Source organism: Rousettus aegyptiacus, unplaced genomic scaffold (genome assembly GCF_014176215.1).
Source record: "Rousettus aegyptiacus isolate mRouAeg1 unplaced genomic scaffold, mRouAeg1.p scaffold_m13_p_7, whole genome shotgun sequence".
In the NCBI taxonomy this organism is placed as follows: Eukaryota; Metazoa; Chordata; class Mammalia; order Chiroptera; family Pteropodidae; genus Rousettus; species Rousettus aegyptiacus.
Window position 1 is genome coordinate 111,290,828 of NW_023416310.1, and position 20,303 is coordinate 111,311,130.

General features: G+C 53.1%; 2 protein-coding genes across 23 annotated transcripts; one reads left to right on the plus strand and one right to left on the minus strand.

Moving 5' to 3' along the window:
• Positions 1–15: 15 nt before the first annotated feature.
• ZNF672 (zinc finger protein 672) lies at positions 16–12,178 on the plus strand. Of its 17 annotated transcripts, none has more exons than XM_036224173.1 (5): positions 16–3,764; positions 4,429–4,500; positions 5,151–7,938; positions 8,526–8,626; positions 9,805–12,178. In XM_036224173.1, the coding sequence occupies exon 5, from the start codon at positions 9,975–9,977 to the stop codon at positions 11,358–11,360; it is 1,386 nt and encodes a 461-aa protein (XP_036080066.1). In that variant the 5' UTR covers positions 16–3,764; positions 4,429–4,500; positions 5,151–7,938; positions 8,526–8,626; positions 9,805–9,974; the 3' UTR covers positions 11,361–12,178. The 17 variants fall into 17 exon arrangements, with proteins under 17 accessions (XP_036080066.1, XP_036080067.1, XP_015980054.2 ...); XM_036224174.1 differs by having other exon boundaries at positions 5,180–7,938; XM_016124568.2 differs by lacking the exon at positions 4,429–4,500 and having other exon boundaries at positions 5,596–5,676; positions 7,801–7,938.
• Positions 12,125–19,519, minus strand: ZNF692 (zinc finger protein 692). Of its 6 annotated transcripts, XM_016124561.2 has the most exons (12): positions 19,313–19,519; positions 18,617–18,802; positions 18,306–18,337; positions 17,782–18,045; positions 17,251–17,299; positions 17,030–17,155; positions 16,610–16,780; positions 16,445–16,522; positions 16,263–16,341; positions 15,079–15,193; positions 13,139–13,238; positions 12,125–13,046 (listed from the first exon to the last, which is right to left on the minus strand). In XM_016124561.2, the coding sequence occupies exons 2-12, from the start codon at positions 18,790–18,792 to the stop codon at positions 12,752–12,754; spliced, it is 1,485 nt and encodes a 494-aa protein (XP_015980047.2). In that variant the 5' UTR covers positions 18,793–18,802; positions 19,313–19,519; the 3' UTR covers positions 12,125–12,751. The 6 variants fall into 6 exon arrangements, with proteins under 6 accessions (XP_015980047.2, XP_015980048.2, XP_036080062.1 ...); XM_016124562.2 differs by lacking the exon at positions 19,313–19,519 and having other exon boundaries at positions 18,617–19,225; XM_036224169.1 differs by lacking the exon at positions 19,313–19,519 and having other exon boundaries at positions 17,251–17,389; positions 18,617–19,181.
• Positions 19,520–20,303: the final 784 nt, after the last annotated feature.

A 20,303-nucleotide genomic window follows, 5' to 3' on the forward strand; every position in this document is an offset into this window, starting at 1 on the left:
GGTACTCACCAGTGTGAGGACGTGAACGGAGTGACGTGGGAGCAGCTGCCTGCGTCACCAGGGTGGGCGCTATGTTTCTGCAAAAGGCCTGACCTCCGAGCGGGCTCAGGGTTTGCCCTGACTTGTGTAGCCCAAATGAGCCGAACTGTCTTCCCTTTGGGCCGCTTCTCTCCTTCGCTCCCACCGACTCACCATAGCAAAAAAGGTGTAAGAAATAGAGCTGAACACTCCTGTAAGAGTGATTCCAGAGGTTTTTTCCCACAAAATTAGGAGTTTTGTTGAAAATGCCAGCAGTGACATTTATCACACTGCAGCAAGTGGGCAGGACACTGAGTGTCCTAAGTGGACCAGTCTGGTGGACAGTAACGCCTCAGCCTCTGGCACGGGCCTTATTGTCAAGTTGCCATGCAGAAACAGTAAAAGTTATGATGCAGGACAGGGCAAATTTCCCCAAGTGACAGGGTGACCAAGCCCTGTAGGAGAGAAGAAGAGGGTCTTTTGGCGGAGAGTGAAGAAAGAATTCAACACACGTGCCAAAGTTAGTCAAAAGGAAAGTTTATTAGAAAAAAGGTAATACTCCACAGAGTGTGGTCTCCTCTCAGAGGCAGAGAGTGAGAGAGGGACCCTGAGTGCAGGGAATTCAGTTTATATATAATTCTTTAGTTATTATGAGTTACTGTTTAAAAGACTGTTAACCCAGTTCCTGACATGGACATAACCCGTAGGAAGGGTAAGAGTATGTAGCCTTAAAAAGGTAAAAATATTTAAAGGGCCTGCTGGCAGTTCCCAGCCTTTAATCCTTAGGTTCCCCAAGGTTTTAACCATAGGAAATGATTCTTGGTCCTGTTTCCCCTTCACAGGTGTGGAGAATAGGTTGTTAGTAATCCATCAGAAATCTTCCTTTGTTCTGCAGGTGTCCTGGCCTGGCTGCAGAGCTGATCCACATACTGCAGTCTCCGAATATGGCTTCATTAACATTTTAATTATCTTGCCTCCTCCCTACTTTAGTTACATATAGAAATGAAACTATTCGTTTAGTCTGCAGCAGTCACTTTAATTTTGTGAAACGAGAGTTTCACTGTAATGACCATTTTACCCGCCTTCTGTCCACCCTGGCCTGAATCCTCCCCGCTGTCCTTATTCAGCACCATGCCAGTGTTGTCACCCTTGGACCTGGTCCCACATCTCCTTTCCTTGTTCATCCAGTGTCTCACATCAAGAGCGTTTAGTTGTCACAGAGCTTTGCTGCATTTATTGGGAAATGTCCTGCGCTAATGTAATGTCCAGCCTGCCACAGTCATGCCTGATGTGTCCACTGGCCTCTCCTAGGATTGGCCCTCACCCAACTACATCGAGTGCAGCCTCCTGTATAGATTGTAACGCAAGGTTCAGCAGGTAGGAGGAGGTTGGGGGTTGTGCACTGGCTCCTTTTATTGAGGCCAATGTGGAGGTGACAGATTAACAATTTTCTAGATCAGCACTCTGCAGTGGACCATTCTGCCATGATAGAGATGTTCTACATTAGTTCTGCAAATGGTCACCACTGGCCTCATAAGCCACTGAGTGAAATGGAGCTACTGTTATTAAGGAACTGCATTTTAATTTCATTAATTCTAATTTAAATAGTCACATGTGGCTGGTGATTCCATTATGAGACAGCACAGTTCTAGAGTATGCCTTTCCTGTAATCTCTTCCCAGCAAATTTTGAACTTCCTTGTCTTCAATACAAAACAGATGTTTTTTGATCTCCACTGTCATTTGTATCACCTCCACTATTAAAGCCCCTGAATTACTTCTACCCTTGTTAAATCCAGGTTTTTCAGAAGTAAATTATTTTTCCAAATTGCTTATCTCACTTAATAATAAAAATAGCCAACACAATTCAGTGTTTACCTATGCCAAGCACTGTTCTGAGTGGTTTATGTCTATTCATTTGATTCTCAGCACAACCAAGGTATATTATACCTCCACTTCTAATAGAGGACTAGAGGTTAATAATTGGCCCAAGGTCATACTGCTAAGTAGTGGCACCAGTTTTCAGACTCAATCCAGGCCCTAAGGCACAATAATATACTGTTTCAATTAAGCTTTCTAAGGAAAAGTAAGATTATTTAAAATCGTTTAATGCATTATGTTAAGTTTAAATGTATCTACTTAGATTTTAAATGCCCCAATCTGTGAATATAACCTAAATCAAAATACTTGCTAAGGATGCTACGAGTTTGCATGTGATGCTAGTATTATTTATACTACTGTGCTTAGCCTTTAAGGTGTTTGAATCATAAAAACTGATTTTATACTTACCTTGTATTTTCTGGTGAAACTGATTTTCCCTGAAGGTTCTGCTTCATAATTTTAACCTCATTTTCTATGTCTTGTGAACCTGTGATTCCTAGATTTGGATTTTGAACATAATTTTTATCTAACAATTTCAAGTTATCACTAAGGACTAAGAAATTTTATTACGGACTAGGACATTATTAAAGACTAGGAAAAAACTTGTATTTTAAAGAAAGCTGTCTTTAAATATCCTCTCAACCGATACTCTATTTTTGCACTATACCAAGTGTATCTAGTTTACCTATATCTAGTTTACTACAGCTCTTCACAATTCATTTATCTGTATAAGTCTAAAAATAAGTAGCAGTCTCTGATGGAATCAGCGTCTGTGACCTTGAAGTTGGCAGTACATTGTAAGAAGCACCTCACTCCCCCAAAAAAGCACAAAGCACAACCTCCAATCATTTTCTATTTTCTGTTTAAATTAATTCAAAAGACCCTTAATCCCTGTGTCATGTTAAAATTAATACTGTTATAGATGCAATTTGTAAGTTTTTTCCTTTCATTTCCTAGAGTCCATTTTGATCTGGTTTTACAATATTTTCAACTTGAAATTAAAAATCTTCATTGCTTAAAAAAAGTAAAATCTACACTTCAGGATTTCACTAACTTTATGCATTCTTTCCTGTTCACATGACTCCAGATTGTTAAGATTTCACTTTTCTGTACTGGTTTCTTTCCCTGTTGGCAAAGTGTCAGTTGACATCTGTGGAATCATTGGGGAAGCACCAGAAGCTACCGTTTTCATTGTATGTGGGACTGAAACGAATGCTTTAAGAATGAAAACATGGAATTTAGTCATTAACTTGTAGAACCCACCTTGGCAGGGCTGTAGCGAGATAACAAGTATCCAGTCTGGTCTCACTGAAAAAAGTCACTATCAGGATGCTTCGGGTGGGTGGAAGCACCCGCAGGGCCACCCTTCGGTAGTCTCGTGGGAGCACGCGTCACGGGACACCAGGTCGTGCATACCAGACTTAGCTAGTGGCGCTGCAGCAGTGCGCGTGGGTGCAGAGGAGGACAGAGGACAAGCAGGAGTTGGTTAAGCCGGGGAGGAAGGTGGGGCCTTGGTACGAAAGGGAAATGGGGCCGGAGCCTCCCTACGCGCTGTGAGCCCGCCCCTCGTTATGATTTCGGCGGGGTCTGTGGTGCTGCACAGTCTGTGAGGCGTTCACGCCTCCTAGTCCTCCCAGTAACCAGTGACGCTACCTTTCAGAGGCCTACCACTGGCCAACCCCGGACAGCGAGGCTGAGGCGTGACCCCCAACCCGCAGGCACCTCCCTGCTCCCCCGACTCGGCGGCCGCGCGCTTGGCTAGCCCCTTCCTTCCCTTCCCTGCCCTAGTCCCGCAGTCCGGGAGGCGGAGGTCGGCGAGCCCACTGAGTGGGAGTCACACGGTGTCTGAAGAGCCAGTTGGCAACTGGTGAGGGGACCGAGGGGCCGGTAGGGAAGGGTTGGCGCAGGGCAGGGATCCGCAACTGTCGCCCGTCTTGTCCACTCCGGGTGTCTATCTTCTACCACCATCTTGAGCTCCGCCCTGGCAACGAGTGACGCGGAGGGGTGACGGGATCAGCCATTGGATGGCGCACGCACGCCGGCGCCGCGCGGCGGGCTCCTCCCAGGCCTGACCCTCCTCACGTTCTCGCGGGTCCTTCTCCTGTGACCTTCAAGGCTGAGAGCCCCTCGACGCAGGCATCACTAAGCCGAGCCGCATTAAAAGGGCGGCAGCAGCCCCTGGGCTCCGCGACGTTAAACGCCCCTACTGCCCACAAAGTTTTTGATGCCGCGTCTTGCCCTCCCTGTGGGCTGGCGCCGAGGACGGAGAGCAGGCTGGGGAGCCGGGGAATGGGGGGGTGGGGGGGTGGGGGGGGTGGAGCGGGGGTGGGTAGGAACAGTGCCACCAAAGGAAAATCTGCCTAGCAACTTGTGACTTAACTTAGCTACGTCGCCTGGAATTGGCTGCTCTGCGGGAGGGCCAGGGAAGGCTACCTGCTCAGGTGCAACCTTCCTCATTCCGCGAATAGTTGTGTTGGGCTCCCGTTGAGTATCAGGCGCCAAGTCTGAAAATGAGTCACCTACTCTTGAAGTTCCCAGAGTGGAGCCTGGTCGGGGGAAGGACTTCAAAGATCTTGCAACAGAATGTTCAGGATGCTGAGGAGGTAGGAGTGGAAGTTCGGGTCCCTTCTCTGCACAGTTTCTTGAAGAGAGTAAATCCTAAAACCTCGGCAACCATATTCTCAGACTTGCACAAATTTTGACCTCCCTATTTTCATATGAAACATGGTAGCTTCCTTTACCTAATTTTACCTGGCAGGATGTCCAAGGCCGCACAGCTGGTCATAAAAGAATCATAATTGTGACGCTGGCCTTTCTGGTTCCCCTACATAGGCTCCAGTTGCGACCCAGTAAGCTTAAGGAGGGTATTTGCAGTGTGTTCAGGGGATGAGGCTGTTGAGGAGAGGGCAACTGCAGGAACAACGTTTGAGACCGTATTGCAGGTTAATGCCACGGTTTTAAAAGGCACTGAGTGCCTTCCTTAGGCGCGCCTAGCATCTTGCCAGGCCCAGGGACGGTGTGCTGGGTGCTCTGGCCCCTCTGGGGGCAGTTTAGCCCAAGTGTCAAAGGAACACAGAAAATAAGCTGTCCTACTTTGAATGTTCTCTCCAAGCCAGCATGCATACTTCCTCCACACTTGCCAGATTTCACAGGAGAATCTTGGTGAAGGCAAAACTTCCCAAAGAATGTGTTTAGATCAGAATCAGGCTTGGACACATGGGTGGGAGGGAGCTGTCATTCTTATTTCCACCAGCTCCTTAAAACGTCAGACCTTATTTGAAGGTGGAAGGGAACCTTCTCGTGAAGCCCTGGACCTTGATTCTGTTAGCGGAAGAAGGAAGCCAGCTCTGGACTTCACACTGCACACCCTCACCTAGAAAAGGTGCTGACACCTTTGCAGAGTGGATAAGAATCACTGTTTCCTGTTGTTGTCACTAATTATTCAGACTAAAGCCAAGTACAGGGATGGTGGTGTGAAGATGCTCAGTGGGGTTTCTCTAAGGAGGAGTTATTGGACCAGAACCCTGAATGGGGGTGGTGTGTGGCCTTTCAAGGTGGAAGGAACTGCAAGAGAAAGGGCCCCAAAGCAAGTTTCAGAGGGCCAGGTAGACTTTTCTACTCTCTAGATTTCTTCCCTACCTGAGAGTGAGAAAGGGATAATTTACTTCTATATGCATATAGATTTCATCATCCTCCAGGTGTGTCTCAGTCCTGGACACAACAGTGGGGATTAAGGATACAGAGAGAGACTAGCAGAGGAATCATCTCTCCCATTGCAGGTACAGCACCCCGACCCACTTCTGCTCACACCCTCAGTATCCTTTTCCCCAGGGCCACAAGGAATCAATGCCCAGCCCAGTCCACATGTGGTGGTCCCTGGGGCCGCCTGGGGCTCTCTGCCAAGCTGCTGCCTGCTGGCTGAGGCCCAGAATGGTTGCAGCTGTTGGGAGAGCTAGAGATAGGCCACCAGGCTTGCTGTCCCCTTCCTTTCCCAGGCAGAGTCACCCACCTGCCATGTTCATGCTGAGTGACTCTGGGCAAGCTGGGGTCACAAGGGGGTAACCAGTAGTACCCATCTCAAAGGACTGCTGGAAGGGTAAAATGGGGACATATACACAAACACATTAGAGTTGGCTCAAAAATCTTTAACTTCCACAACTGAAGTCTTTTTGTCAGTCAAGGTTTTATTGAGCCAAAAATGCCAGATAAAAGACCAATTTGGAGCCTGGAATCTATCCCCCCAGCAGCATGGCTAGGTAGAAAAGACAGCTTTTCCAACGTCCCAGAGTTTTGCAAGCGTTTTTATGCATCAAGTAGTGAGAAGAAGGAGACATTCTCAAAGAATTTTCATGAGCCATGGGCAGAGGATGAGGAAAGGTGAAGCAGGACCAGCTCTGGGCTAGCAGAGTCCACATAAAGAAGTGACCACTGCTGTGGGCAAGCTAGGGCAGCAGTCTGGAAGCCCTCGTGTAAACAAGGGGGACTCCTGGGGTTAGACGGGGTCTGGCTAAGAAAATCTGTGGAAATAGCCCCCTGGAATTAATCCAAAGTTCCAGCAGGCAAACAGGAATGTGATCCATTTTGGTTAGCTGGTCAGCAGGTGTTAACAGACTTGCAGTTCTGTTGTTCTCTCATTCCCCAGCCTCTGTAATTTAGAACCTGTCAGAATTTTCTCCTTGTCAGAGTCATTATATGTTGATGCTGGTAACAGCTGAGAGAGCAACAGTGAGAGGTACTGTGTGGGTCACAGCTGGTCTCTTGGTTGGCAGTGCACACGCCTACTTTCCAGAAGAGTAGGGGAACCCTTTGGAAGGGCACCAGGGCCCTGAGTACTGGGAGGTGGGACAGTGGCCTCTGCTCTGGCTTCTGAGGCCCTGAGGGTCAGTGTGGCCAGTGAGCCATTCCCAGGCCAAGCCTTGGGGGCTATGGATTGGGCTATCTTCCCTTTGTACATTGTCCCAGGACTTGGAAAGGCCATGTGGGTAAGCACCATCCAATAGAAATAAAATGTGAGCCACATTTGTAATCTTCACTTTTCCTAAAAAACAGGTGAAATGAATTGCAATATTTCATTAAACCCAATATATCCCAAATATTTCATCATTTAATCAATATTAAACATTGAGGAGGTATTTTGCATTTTTTCCCCATATTAAGTCCTCAAAATCAGTAGTGTATTTTACCCTTGCAGCATATCTCATTTTGGACCTTTCCAGTGCTCAGTAGTTACATTTAGCTAATGGCTGCTGTTATGGGCTATACAGCTTAGACAGCCCTCAACCCCACTCCTGCAGCCCAGACCCATTTTCCCCAAGTCTTGCTTCAGGATGGAGAAACTACAGGGTGATCACTTTCCATCCCATCCCAGAAAGGCTGGTCCCTGGCAAAACAGATAGCCAGGAAAAAAGCCTCATACTGACTCAGAAAGACTGAACTGCTTCAGGGGAGATTGTTGGTAAAGGTGCTGAATCCTGACTATTTCCTACATCAGTTAGATATGGTATGAGATACCTGCATATCTATTAAGAAATAAAAACGAAGTGATATATGAAACTCAGAGTTTATCTTTAACCTACTGTGAATATCACCTTTCTCCAATAGTTTATCCTACTCCTTAGTAATGTTTTTTACTAGTTATATATATAGTGTTTATAAATATTTGTAAGTATTAAATGCTTGAAAAATATTAAAATACTTTATTGAATAATTAAGACTTGTCACCAATTCATACATAATTATCCTATTCCCTCTTTCCAAGCTCACCTTGTCCTTATTTTTTTCTAAAGTTAAAGAAGTTTGGTGGTATAACAATTTCAAAACTCTGTCAGGAAAGTGGTGGTCAGATCCTCAAGAAATCTTTTTTTTTTTTTCTTGGCACAGTAATATTTTACTTTTTCTTTCAGATTTCCTTCCAGGCATAGACCCTTTGCTTCTGGGACAAGCTCCAGCATGGGGTGAGGGATAGAAGGGACACACCTGAAGGCACAGCCTGCACTCAAGCACCAGACCTGTCCCAAGACCAGGGTGTCTTACTCATACTGGTAATGGGGGGAAGTGGTAGCTTTACATATATGCCATTTGTGTTTACATGGCTGTCTTACCTACCTTGGGCATGTGCCCTGGGTAGGTTCCCAGAAACTTGGCCTGGGAGGTGCCATGGTCCGTGGAGACCCCCGGCTGAGGCGGAACAGTCACTAGGACATGAGCTTTGCTCTCTTTGGCGTTTGGGATCAAGCCAGAGTCTTCATGGAAGGCTTTATTTACATGATTGTAGATTTCTTTGAATTGATGACCAGCTAGAACTAGCATCTCAATGTCTGGGCTGAAGTTTCCCTCTGGAAGAAGTGAGGGACTCCCCATAAAGTCCGCCCATCCTCTTTGAATAAGATGTCTGGGATTTAAAGTACTCCAGACCCCAGAAAAAGCCCTATGGAGTAGGAATGTCGTAGATGAAGCAGAATAGCAAGTGAATAATTGGTGACACTGTTTTTGTTAGTTTTTTATATTTGAAAATGTCCATTAAAAAAATTACCCTCCTCCAAGAAACACTTCCCACTTTTTTCTCTCCCTGCTTCTCTCCTCTCTCCTTAGTTTCAGTCCACCTGTCTTTCTTACTTCACTCCTACAGGGCATAGCACGTCCTGCTCCAGAGGCAGCAAGGAAACTTCCAGCATCGGCCACTCCTGCCCAGGGCACAGGGGAGCAGAAGCACCAGAGCCCACCCTGCAGGTTTGTGGCTTCCTAAGCTTTTGTCAGTTGACCCCATTTGTGTCCAAAAGATGAGGACCCTGTCTGTGATGTTTTAACCAGAGCTCTGGGTATTTATGTTTCCATCTGCTAATAAGAAAATGACTGCTGACCATTTTGTCTGCTTCCTCTCCCTGACATGTTGGTTGACACAGCCTATAACTGATAGTGACTTTACTTAACCTCCAGTGTCCCACTGAAATGAGCTGGGGACAGATCCATGGGCCTTGAGGGAAGCAGTCAGTGCTGAGGGCAGCCTATTTGTGCTCTGGTTCACAGGCACAAGAGGCTCTGCGCACAAAGGCCAACCCTGCTCCCAGGCAGCTGCCTGGACCAACTTGTCAGAAGTATTCAGGGACACCACTGGAGATAAAGGACAGCAGAACAGATTCTGTCCCTATAAAGGGACTTCTCTGCTACTCTAGGTTCTCAGATCCCTGGAGCTGAGGCAGTGAAGAAAGGCTGCAAAATGCCTACAAGCAACTTGGAACCCCTGAGAATTAGAAAGGATGTCCCTTCCTTCTCCCTGGCCTTCTCTGAAAATGTGAAAAGCACTTCTTGGATAATGCCATCAATTTTTGATAATACTGTTTGTGAATTTTCCATGCTCCCTTTCCACCCCTTTCCTGGGTCATCAGTTGCTTTTCCTGGGCTAGGCCAGGGGAACATGGAGGCTGCACACTGGTATGCAGTGATAATTTAACAGGCATTTTCACAGCCAAGGAGCAGTGCTTTGGGGTCTCTTAGAAGGGAAAGTATTCCTTTGCCCAAGGCCACAGCCCCTCCTAAGCCTTAGCTTGGCTGCCACTGCTCAATGTGTTTATGCTTCCAGTCCAGGCCTCAGGAAACCTGGGCTTCAGAGGCAGGCGCTGGTGTGGTCCAGGCCCAGGAGCCTTCTCATTGCCTTAGTTGTTTTTAAGTGCATCTCCAGGCCAAGACTCCTGATCTAAGGCCAGAGAACAAGCAAGGCACACTCAAAAACAACAATGTGCTGGAGGAAAGTTCTCCTCTGAGTCGGTACTGCCCTTCTTGATGGCACAAGGACTCCTGTGGCTTTGCCTCCTCTTGGAGAATGGGATCAGGATTCAGCATTCACCCCTGGGTTGACTAAGCTGTAGCCATTTCACTTGGTGGGGTTCACGGTGACCTTGTCTCTGCAGGGCTCATGGTGCAAGGCTTACCAGCCACAGCACCTACCCAGGAGAGAAAGAACCCTGAAATCGGCCGACCGCCTTTCCAGGCCCTAAAAAACTGAAAATAACCCGCAGCTCCAGGAGGTGCACACTGAAGCGTGAGTGCTAAGCTTCCGGCCCACCGGCCACCCTTCAGCATGCACGCTGTGTCAGAAGTGGCGGCGGAAAGGCCTTATGCGTGCAGCGAATGCGGCAAGAGCTTCCGCTACAGTTCGGTGCTGCTGCGACACGAGCACACTCATGGCGGCGATGGCCGCTTCTGCTGCCTGGACTGCGGAGAGCACTGCACCGGAACCGTCGAGCTGAGCGCACACCGACGTGTTCATGCGGGCCAGACGCTCTATATCTGCAGCGAGTGTGGCCAGAGTTTCCACCATAGCGGCCGCCTTGACCTGCACCAAGGGACACACCGACGGCGCCGCCGCTCCTGCCCTTGCCGCGTCTGCGGCCGCCGCTTCCCACACTACCCAGCTCTGCTGCTGCACAGGCGCCACTCGCACCCGCCGGAGCGGCCCTGCCGCTGCCCACTGTGCGCTCGTATCTTCCGCCAGAGCGCGCTGCGCTTCCACCTAGCACGGGCTCACCAGAGGGGCACCCCGGCCACACCAGCTGTCCTGCTGCACCGCTGCGCACAGTGCCCACAGGCCTTCCGCAGCAGCGCAGAGCTGCGGAGCCATGGGCGCATGCACGCAGGGCAAAGTCCCGGCCAGTCCAGTCCCTGGAAGGCACGGGCTCCAGACGGGCACCCTTGCTGTGTGTGCGGCAAGAGTTTCAGCAAGAGCTCCACGCTAACACGACACCTGCAGACGCACTCGGGCGAGAAGCCCTTCAAGTGCCCCGAGTGTGGCAAAGGCTTCTTGGAGAGTGCCACGCTGGTGCGCCACCAGCGTACGCACACGGGCGAGAGGCCCTACGTGTGCGGTGACTGCGGGCGCTGCTTCAGCGAGAGTTCTACACTGCTGCGCCATCGGCGCAGCCACCAGGGGGCGCGGCCTCACACCTGCGCCACCTGTGGCAAGGGCTTCGGGCAGCGCTCGGACCTGGTGGTGCACGAGCGCATCCACACGGGCGAGAGGCCCTTCCCGTGTCCCGAGTGTGGCCGCCGCTTCAGTGACCGCTCGGACCTCACCAAACACCGGCGCACGCACACAGGTGAGAAGCCCTACCGTTGCGAGTTGTGCGGAAAGTGCTTCACATGCGTGTCCAACCTCAACGTGCACCGGCGCAACCACGCCGGCCACAAGCCCCACAAGTGCCCCGAGTGTGGCAAGGCCTTCAGCGTGGGCTCCAAGCTGGCACTGCACCGCAAAACACATCAGGGTGAGCGGCCGGCACAATGTGCTGAGTGTGGCAAGTGCTTCAGCCATAGCCGCTCGCTGTCCCAGCACCAGCGAGCCCACACGCGTGCTCGCGCGGCCGCTGCTGCCACCCAGGCCACCACAGCCGCTGCCCTCATCCTTGTTGGGCAAGCAGGACAGGACAATCGGGGACTTCTTGTGTCCCAGTTGAGGGAGTCTTGCTGAGAGGCTTCACTGGAGTGTGCTAGGCAAGCCTGGGACAGCTGGCCAACGCGCACATGGGTATCTGGAAAGAAGTAGCTGTCACCTTTTCCTACCTCAGGTGGTAGGCTTTCACCTGGCCTCCTGTTCCTACATCAGCTTCCCTTGTCAGCCCTGTCCCTGAGGGGGTAGGTTTCAGAGTCAGGACAAGCCCCAGACCCTGTGAGAGCGCCTGGGTTTGGGGTGCTCTCAGGTGCTTCCTTCCTATCTTCCCATGTGGGTTGTCTCTTCTGTCCCTCCCCTTTTTCATCCTGAGTCCCCTCTACCTCTCTCCTTCCTGATACTTTGATGTCCTGCCTCTTCAGGTAATAATCATAGGACATGGCTGCCAACACATCCTACCTGCCTTTCCTGCCTCTTGGTTCCGCGTGGTTATTAGTCTCTGCTCCCTTGGCTTCTGAGATGGGAAATTCGCAGGTAGACTTGGTGGGGGGCTTGCTTCACTGAAGGACATCTGTATGAAACACCTAGCCTGCTGCCTCCAACAGATGGCCCACCCACGTGAATGTGGCTAGGAGCCCTCAGCATGGCCACCCAACAGGGGCCAGACCTGATGGTGTCTGGTCAAGGTGACTCTCAGGACAGTGTTCTTGGCCTGTTGGGGTACATTAGTCCTAGGACCTGGGCCAAGACCACCTGGGTCTACAATACTGAGCACTGCCAAATGGAGCATTAGAATGTTACCTCCAAGTCCAGATTGGAGTAACAGGATAGGGTGGAAAATTCCCTGAAATTGACAGATTTTTTCTTACAGCCAGTGAAATAAAAGTGTGTTTGGGCTCCAGGTGCCAAGAGCCTCTTCTGTACAACCTGAGGCTGCTGTTTGTAGACTTCAAGAATGATCCGGGAGCCTGGCCCCTGGAAGCCCCAAGGTTTCACCCTTCCTGAGGCAGCTTGGTAATGCTGCAGGACAGCCTCCCTTCATTTTGCACTGGAGGCAAGACTCCTTGAAGCCTGTACAGTTTGTTTGCTTCTCTTGATTACTGGAGAGAGCAAACATGGCCCAGAGTCACATACCTGTAGTCCTGCTCCAGTTCATCCCTCCAGAATGACTCAGCACTCTCCCTACTGTCACAGTGCAAGAGTGGATGTGACACTCCACAGGAGAGGGCTGTAGGTGCCCAACTGGGAAAGCAAGCTGGGTCCTTGAGGTATGGGGGTTGGGACCCAAAGCTATATTGCATACCTAGCAGAGGAATCGGGTCCTGCACCTCAGATGCAGAAACACTGTGCCCACATGTCCATGTAAAATTCTGGGTTTATTTTGTCCTTCAGCCCCAAGGAGTCCAGTCCGGTCCCCACTCTGTAGTCTGTCACCCAAGTTTCCAGGGACCAGGCTCTGGCCTTGCTCCTTCTCAGTCCCTGGGGTCATTTCTGAGGACCATAGAGGCCCTGCACCCATCGCCATGCCCCAGGGGTGTGGGGGCAGATGTGCTATGATGGGGCTCCAGTGGGCCAGGGGACCCTGCTGGGGCCAGGAGCAGGGCTGGGTGGCTTTTGCTGCAGTGAGCCGTGACGCTGTCCGGCTTCTCAAAGCGCTTGCCACAGACCTCACAGGGGAAGCGCAGGGTGGCCACTGTCTCTGCGTGCTTTCGCCGGTGCCAATTCAGGGAGGCCTTCTGACGACAGGTGAACCCGCAGATTTCGCACCTGAACCAGGGATGGTGGAGGGAGGGAAGGAGCTTTGGTCAGCCGCCCAGGTATCCTGCCAGCCCCTTCCCCCAACAGCCTCCCACACTCACTGCAGGGGCTTCTCTCCAGTGTGGATGCGACGGTGGATGACCAGATTGCTGCTGGTGCGGAAGGACCTTGCGCAGAACTCACAGATGTAGTCCCGGGTGTCTGCAAGGCGCAGAGAACACCCCGGTTCTCGTTCTGGGCCCACACACCACCAGCTACCCAGGGGAGTACTATCTCCACAGCTTGACTACTCTACCCTCCCCACCCCCAACATTACCCTGTGGCTGTCAGCAGCAAGCCCTCCCCTCTTCCCTGAACCTACCCTCCCTGCCCATCTCCAAGCTTCTCAGTGTCCTTCAGACCTGTGCCACTGCCGCTCTGTACACTGGCCAAGAGACGACTCCTCCCCAGCTTCCCCTTGAATCCCCATCACAGGTCTCAAGGGCCCCCCAGGCCCCTGCACTTCCCCAGTCAGCTCACTCTTGCACTCTAGAGTCCAGGCCATGTCCACTCCACGTCCTCTCCACGAGCTCCAACCAGCAGTGAGCACCCATACCCTCCCCTACCCAGTGCACCAACCAAAACATGCCTGTCACTACTCCCTGTCCCCTGGGCCACCCTCCAACTGTGCCCTTGGCGCTCCTCCTCACCCAGGTGTCAGCAGGCCCTTTCTCTCTGGGGGATGAGTCCTATCTCTGTGCCCCAGGCTCACAGCTCTCTTCAGCTAGGACCCCAGTTCTCTCCTTGTTTTCACAGCCAAATTCCAAAGTGTTGTCCATACTCATAGTCTCCACTTCCTTAGCTCCTTCTTCCTTGGGCCCACTGCATCCTGGCTGTCATACCCTATGTCACACTGCCTGGTCAAGGATGGTCTCCCACCACATCTGGTGGCCTGTCCTCATTCTCTTGCTCAGCCCTGCATCACAGACACAGCACCACCAACTCCCACCCCCAGCACTCTGCCCACCTGGCCCCTCAAACACCAGTCTCTTCACCTGCCCCGCTATCCTGGCAGCTGACCTCCCGACCTACCGCTCACACTTCTCCACCTGGGCTTACACCCTCCACATGCAGACATGCCACTCAGCTCAAATATCAGCCATGTGCTTGTGAAAAACACATTATCTTTTTGCCTAGCATCTCCAGGTCCACATTTTCTGGGATGCCTAATTAGCATGCCCCCCCCCCCAAAAAAAAAAGGTCCATTTCCTGAAGCCTGCTTCTCCCTCATTTCTGGAAGTCACATCACCTTCTGCCCAGGTGCTCAGGCCAGACTCCTCCAGGTCACCAAGTACTCCCTGCCCATCCCACCTGTGGCCAATCTGTCCTTCCCACTGGCTCCACTGTCACACTCAAGTCAGCCTCTAGCAACTTCACACCAGAGTGCCAAGCCTCCATTACTACGCAGTACATATTCCTGCAGCACCCTGCTCTCCCCAGGACAACCACAGCACTCCTGCTAAAAGCTGTGTCCTTCCACTGCTCAAGGCCCTGAGATGGGGCCCATCTCAGACAGCCAGAGCGAAGCATTCTCATAGGGCAAGTGCCTGTCCAGTCTTCCCTCCCACAAACTGCCTGGAGAAGTGGACAAGTCTCCATCCCTTTCACTGTGGTCTCTGCTCAGAGCACCTCCCCTTCCCACCGAGCACCTCCTCCCTGCCCTGCTGTCACATCTTTGGAACTCTATATCATATCCCTAGATTGGACAGCTTACGAGTTGAGGCCTGCCTGCTTTGTTCACTGCGGCGTCCCAACACCTACAAGTCTTAAGCAGGTAGGTGCTCAACACGGGACACAGGATGAGTGTATGCATGATAGTCACCACAGAGGATGTGAGGGGACCTGCAGATGGGTGAAGAGCCCCATAGAGAGAGGTGAAAGGACCCATGGGAGGAGGTGACAGGACCCACAGGTGAAGAGACCATGGGGGGAGGTGAAGGGACCCACAGGGTAGGTCAAGGGATCCACGGGGGTAGGTGAGGAGGCACTTCCTCCCACTGACCACTGTGCAGCTTCACATGTTCCTTCAGGTGTTTCTTAAAGTTGAAGGACTTTCCACAGGCTGGCTCTGGGCAGGAGAAGGACTTTTGGTGGATGTGCTGGTACTTTTTATGGTGCTAGGGAAAGTGGGTGGTGTCAGGGAGACTGCTGGAGCAACATGGCCAGTAGGCTCCTCTGCCCCATCCCAACCTCATCAGTTCTCCCTGTCACCACCAACTCACATCACCTACATACAAGCATCCCGATCCCATTCCATCCTGACCCCAAACTCTGCCCTCAACTTCCATGATCTCACCTCCTTGCCACAACCTCCCCTTGCAACGTCCAATCCCTTGAACAAAGTGCAGTTCTGGTGACACTTGCAGCTCCCTAAGCATGGGTGTGCTGAGTGACAGGGACAGGAACATGTAGTCGGCATGACTGTCCAAGCACAGCATCACCTGAGGGCTGTGTTCTAGCACCAGCTCAAGGGCTGTGTCATGTGTCTTTCTACTACATCTGCATGGGGAATACGGGTACTCAGGCCAGAGCCTCAAGTCCCCAGGCACTACTGGGACCTCTGTTTTTCTTATTCTGCCTCATTGAATCATACAAGATTCCCCTGCATAAACCACTGTGGGCTGCTTCACCTCCTCTTGAATAGGCTCAGGTACTTGGGACTGGCCTGCAGAGGATGATCCTCCCAAGCTTAGAGCTTCCTGACACCTATGGCTCCTCTACTTCCCCCCAACCCCATCTGCCTCACCAGCCCAGTGCAAGCCCTCCCCGGCCTCCAGACCTGCCCTATGAGGGCCCTGGCTGAGTGTGGGGCTGGGCCTTGCCCACTCTGTGCCTCCAACCCATCCTGCAGTGAGGCTGGAGCCCAGGAGCCCTGGGCAGTGGCAACCTCACGTACCTCAGCTTCCCCAACTGCAAAGCAGGACAGGATCAGCACATTACCGCCCTCCCTCCCCCCGCCCCAGTAAAGTGCTGAGAGCTATCACTATTACCCAGAGAGCCCAAGGACTCCGGTCAGGTCCCCGTGGACCACAGGTGGGGCGGGGCATCTATGTCACCTGCTTAGTGATTATTATAATCGCAGGTAAGTTCTATGCCCCCTCTTGCCCTCCTCTTCCTGGCTCCTGTCCCTTAGCCGCAGCCTCTCCGCCGCCAGGGGCCCAGAGTCCAGGCCATGAGCGCCCTCACATTCAGGTACTGGCGGTTGGAGAAGATCCTGCCACAGCCAGGGAAGTCACAGGGCAGCAGCTCCCGTCTGGCAGCTCTCCTGTGGGGCAGAACAGGCAGATGGAGGAGGACCCCCTGGCTCTCCTTTGCCAAACCGGCCTCCCTCCTCTCAGCCCTACCCTCAGCCCCTCCCTAAGGCCTACCTAATTCTCTTGGGGCCAATGTGCTCACTGTCCTCCTCCAGGGCCAAAGATACAGCAGACAGGGCCTGACTCCCAGGGCTGTGGGTAGCAGAGAAGGAGTAGAGGGCCTCAACAGAGGGCCATGTCCCACAACACCCCTGCCCTCCGTCTAGGCCATCAGGTTACCTGGCCAAGGCTTCGGTTTGCTGGGATGCTTGAGGGGTCCCATTGATCACCAGCTGTACCCCACCTTCCACAGGCAGAGATGTGGGGACAGCTGCAGAGGCTGTGGGTGTCTCCCTCTCAAGTGTGTGGGTGACAGGGGAAGGGGGTGGTCTGGGGACATCTGGCTCACTCCTGAAAGCAGAATAAAGAGGGCATTGTCACCCAGCCCCACCCCACCCTATCCCTAATAGCAGATCCCAACTTCAGAACCCTGCCCAGGGCCCATTCACACCTATGTTCAGCCTTACTCTGCCCTAGAGTCTACCTTCATTTCTCCACCCAGGGCCTTTCTGCCCTCCCCACCACCAACCCTTTGCAGACAGATACCCTTTCAGCTGCTCTGTCCAGTGCCCTCCTTGTCCTCCCTCACCCCCAACTTGCCCATCTGGGGAAGAGCTGTAGGTCCACGGGCTGACATCGCTGAGCACCTCCTCTTCATTCCCATCTTCTTCCTCTCCTTCCTCTTTTCTTGGGGGCAGGAAGGACTCCGGTGAGGGTCCCACTCCCCTGCAGGTCCAAGGGAGGCAAGCCTGAGGTCCTGCTCCCTTGACCTCACTGTCCATCCCATATGTCCTGTCCCTCCCTCCCAAACCCAACCTCACCTGGGCGACCTGGCCTCCTGAGTCTTCTCCTCATGCTCACATTCCAAACCTATTAGCACAGGTGGGGTCAAAGGGGCAGAAACTCTGGGCTGGAGGGATGAGGACAGGTGGAGTCTGTGGTATGAATTCTGGGAGGCCTCTCAGGAAGGAGCAGAAAGGGGCAGAGGCTACTGCCATGGGAGAGGTATTTTATTTTAGAGATTCACATGGTTCAAAAAAATACCAGTACAAGAAGGTACACTGTGAAGTCCCCTTTTCAATACTATCTCCAGCTGCCTAGCTCAGTCTGCCCCACAGGCACCTGGGTTCCTAGTTGCCCTCCCAGAGATATTTCATTCATTCATACTTACTTTTTCCCATCAATGGTAACATACCATAATCCTATTACGGAGTTTGTTTTTTATACCTAAAAATATACTGGAGGATTTTTTTCTTTGCCAGCATAGTTTTCTCACTGAGAAAGGAACACTTTTAGAGATGGGGGTTCTGAGCTGGAACCCTCTTTCCCATAGCCCCCCTTTCCCTACCTACCTGCAGGCTCCTGCTCACCCCTGGCTTGCTGGCACCAGCTTTTCTCAGAGGTACTTGGAAGAGGGGCTAACTTGGCCTCCTCGGGAGGTGTAGGTCCTGAAGAAGGGCCCCAGGAGAATGTGTGGCCTGCTGAGCACTCCCACACAAGCCCCCCATCTCGGCCCCCAGGCCCACGCAGCCCAGGTACCAGACTGCACTCTCGGCTGTGGGCATGAGACAGGACAACAAGATGCTGCAGACCCTTGGAAGGCAAAGGCATGGGACCTGGAAGGGTGAAGGTGACAGTCAGGGCAGCTAGGATGCCTCTGACCCTCACCCTGGAGAGCCTCTCCCAGACAGCGCTGCCCTGGCCGCCAGACAAGGCTCCCTTTACCTCCCTGCCCCACCAAACTGCCTTGGGCTCCCCATCTCTTCCCAATCGCTAAGGGTTCTCTCAGATCCAATCCTAGCACACCACTCCCTGTTGCTCCTCTTCCCTCTCTAGCTCCTCAGCCCCTACCTATCCCCAGCTATTCCTTACCTACCTGCACACAGCACACAGCCTGAAGATGTGTACCTACCAGGGAACAAAAGGCAGGTCAGGCCGGGCCCCAGTCAGTCAGACAACAGCCCTCAGTTCTGGGCACTCACACAAGGGGTGAGCTCTAAGTGTCTCTTATCGTTGGAGACCCCGAGGAGAGGGGCACAGGTCGAACTGCCGAAGTGAGAAATGGGCCAACAGGAAGGAGCACTGGGCCAGCACTTGGCGGGGGGGCGGGGGGGGGGGGGGGGGCGGGGGGGGAGGTCCTAGGTGCTGCGCTGGGTGCCCTCTACCAGATCCCTGCCCGGCCCTAACCGGTCCAACAGGAACTTCGCCAGCTGCGAGTGCAGGGAGAAGCCCAGCCGTTCCTTGAGGAGGCACCACTGCTCCATGTGACCGCCCAGGCGGATGCGACACTTGCTGCGGCGCGCGTCCAGCTGCCGCCGGTTCTCCCGCCTCCTGCGGGACGCGTCAGCCAGAGAGGCAGCCATGGCCCGGGGCCTGCAGGATGGAAGACGCGCGTGGGCCAACCTAGCCCGCCACCTGTCCGCCGGCCTCTGCCGTCTCACGGTGGAATGGGGGCAGCACCAAACCGTTGCCATAGCATTCGCTGCCACCGTGCCCAGGCTACCCCTGCCGCTGATACAGGCCGCGTGAACCAGCGCTGTGGGAGGGAGGTTGGGCACAGGGCCACAGTCAGAGCGGCAGCCAGACCGGCCCACCAAATAGAAGTAGGAGCGGCGGGTCAGAGCGTGAGACTTCCAGGGGAACTTGCCGGGGGTCGACAGCAGGAACGGAACAGCTCCAGCTAAGGACGCGTTGTGCGCGCCGCGGACGCTCTGAACCGCCAGGTCACCGTGGGCAGGGCCGAGCGGGGGTCTTCAGGGCGCCCCGCCCACCTGAGGCCTCCCACCGCCCCCCTACCCCCGCCCCGGGACGCGCTCAGAGCGCGGACCCTCCGGCTGTAAGGGCGCCCCCAGGCTCCCGAGCGCCCGCCCCGCCCGGCCTTACCTGCGCCCCACCGCCCTCACCGCACTGCGCCTGCGCCGCCGCCTGGCGCGGGCCAGGACAGCGACAGGACTCCCGGGGCCCACCTCGCGCGCGCCGCCGCCGTTTCTCTTTTAAGCGCAACCCGTCCCCGTAGCGTAGGTGGCTCCAGCCCGGAACTGGGCCGGGACCGGGGCAAGGACAGGCGAAGCCCGAGGTCTGCGCCTGCGCACTGCTGCCCCGCGCAGCGCCTACCGGGAGCCGTGGTCCAGCCCAAGTGGGCGACTGTCGCCTCTAGGGCAGGATGAGTTAGGAGATGGTAGGGTTTAGGGGCTGGTCGTTTCTGTGGCTCAGCCTGCGCTTGGTGCCCAAACGCCTGGAGAATGGGGCCGGGAGCCCCTCCTGTGCGTCTGCCCACTCCTACAGCCAGCCTAGGGACGTCACCTTTGTAGCTCTTCCTACTTCGTTCTTCACCTTCAACACCTCCTCCCCAATGGCCACCAACAAGCAAACACATGCTGCAGAATCAGCTGCCGGAAAAGCGAACTAGATCCCTCTCTGCACTCCAAGGCCCCTGAGGCTATAGCTGTTCGTGTCAAGGAGCCTCAGAAAAGTTGCCTATATTTGCTATGGACCCTTCTTCACGTTCCATTCTCTCGGTAATGGACTGATGCAGCTTTTCCTCGCCACCAATGATGCTTCTCAAAGTCAATAGTGGTTTCTAGATGTGATCAGCTCTCTGCCTTTCCACCCTTAGAGCAACAGCCGATCTCCACAACACCAGCCCTACACTGTGACTTCACTTTCTTGGGTTACTTCCTCCCCACTTGATGCAGGACAGGGCAAATTTCCCCAAGTTAGTGGGAAGACCAAGCCCTGCACTGAGAGAAGAAGAGGGTCCTTTGGCGGAAAGTGGAGAAAGAATTCAACCCAACACACACTCCAAAGTTTGAGTCAAAAGGAACGTTTATTAGAAAAAGAGTAATACTCCATAGACAGAGTGTGGTCTCCTCTC

Bases quoted from the DNA above. Each gene is read 5' to 3' on its own strand.
- ZNF672 (XM_036224173.1), top strand. From the start codon at position 9,975: ATGCACGCTGTGTCAGAAGTGGCGGCGGAAAGGCCTTATGCGTGCAGC.
- ZNF692 (XM_036224169.1), bottom strand. From the start codon at position 18,903: ATGGCAACGGTTTGGTGCTGCCCCCATTCCACCGTGAGACGGCAGAGG. The intron at 17,390-17,781 runs GTAGGTAGGGAA...CTCCTTCCTGAG, and splicing joins GGGTGAGCAGGAGCCTGCAG to AGGCCTCCCAGAATTCATAC. The intron at 13,047-13,138 runs GTGAGTGTGGGA...TCCCTGGTTCAG, and splicing joins ACTGGAGAGAAGCCCCTGCA to GTGCGAAATCTGCGGGTTCA.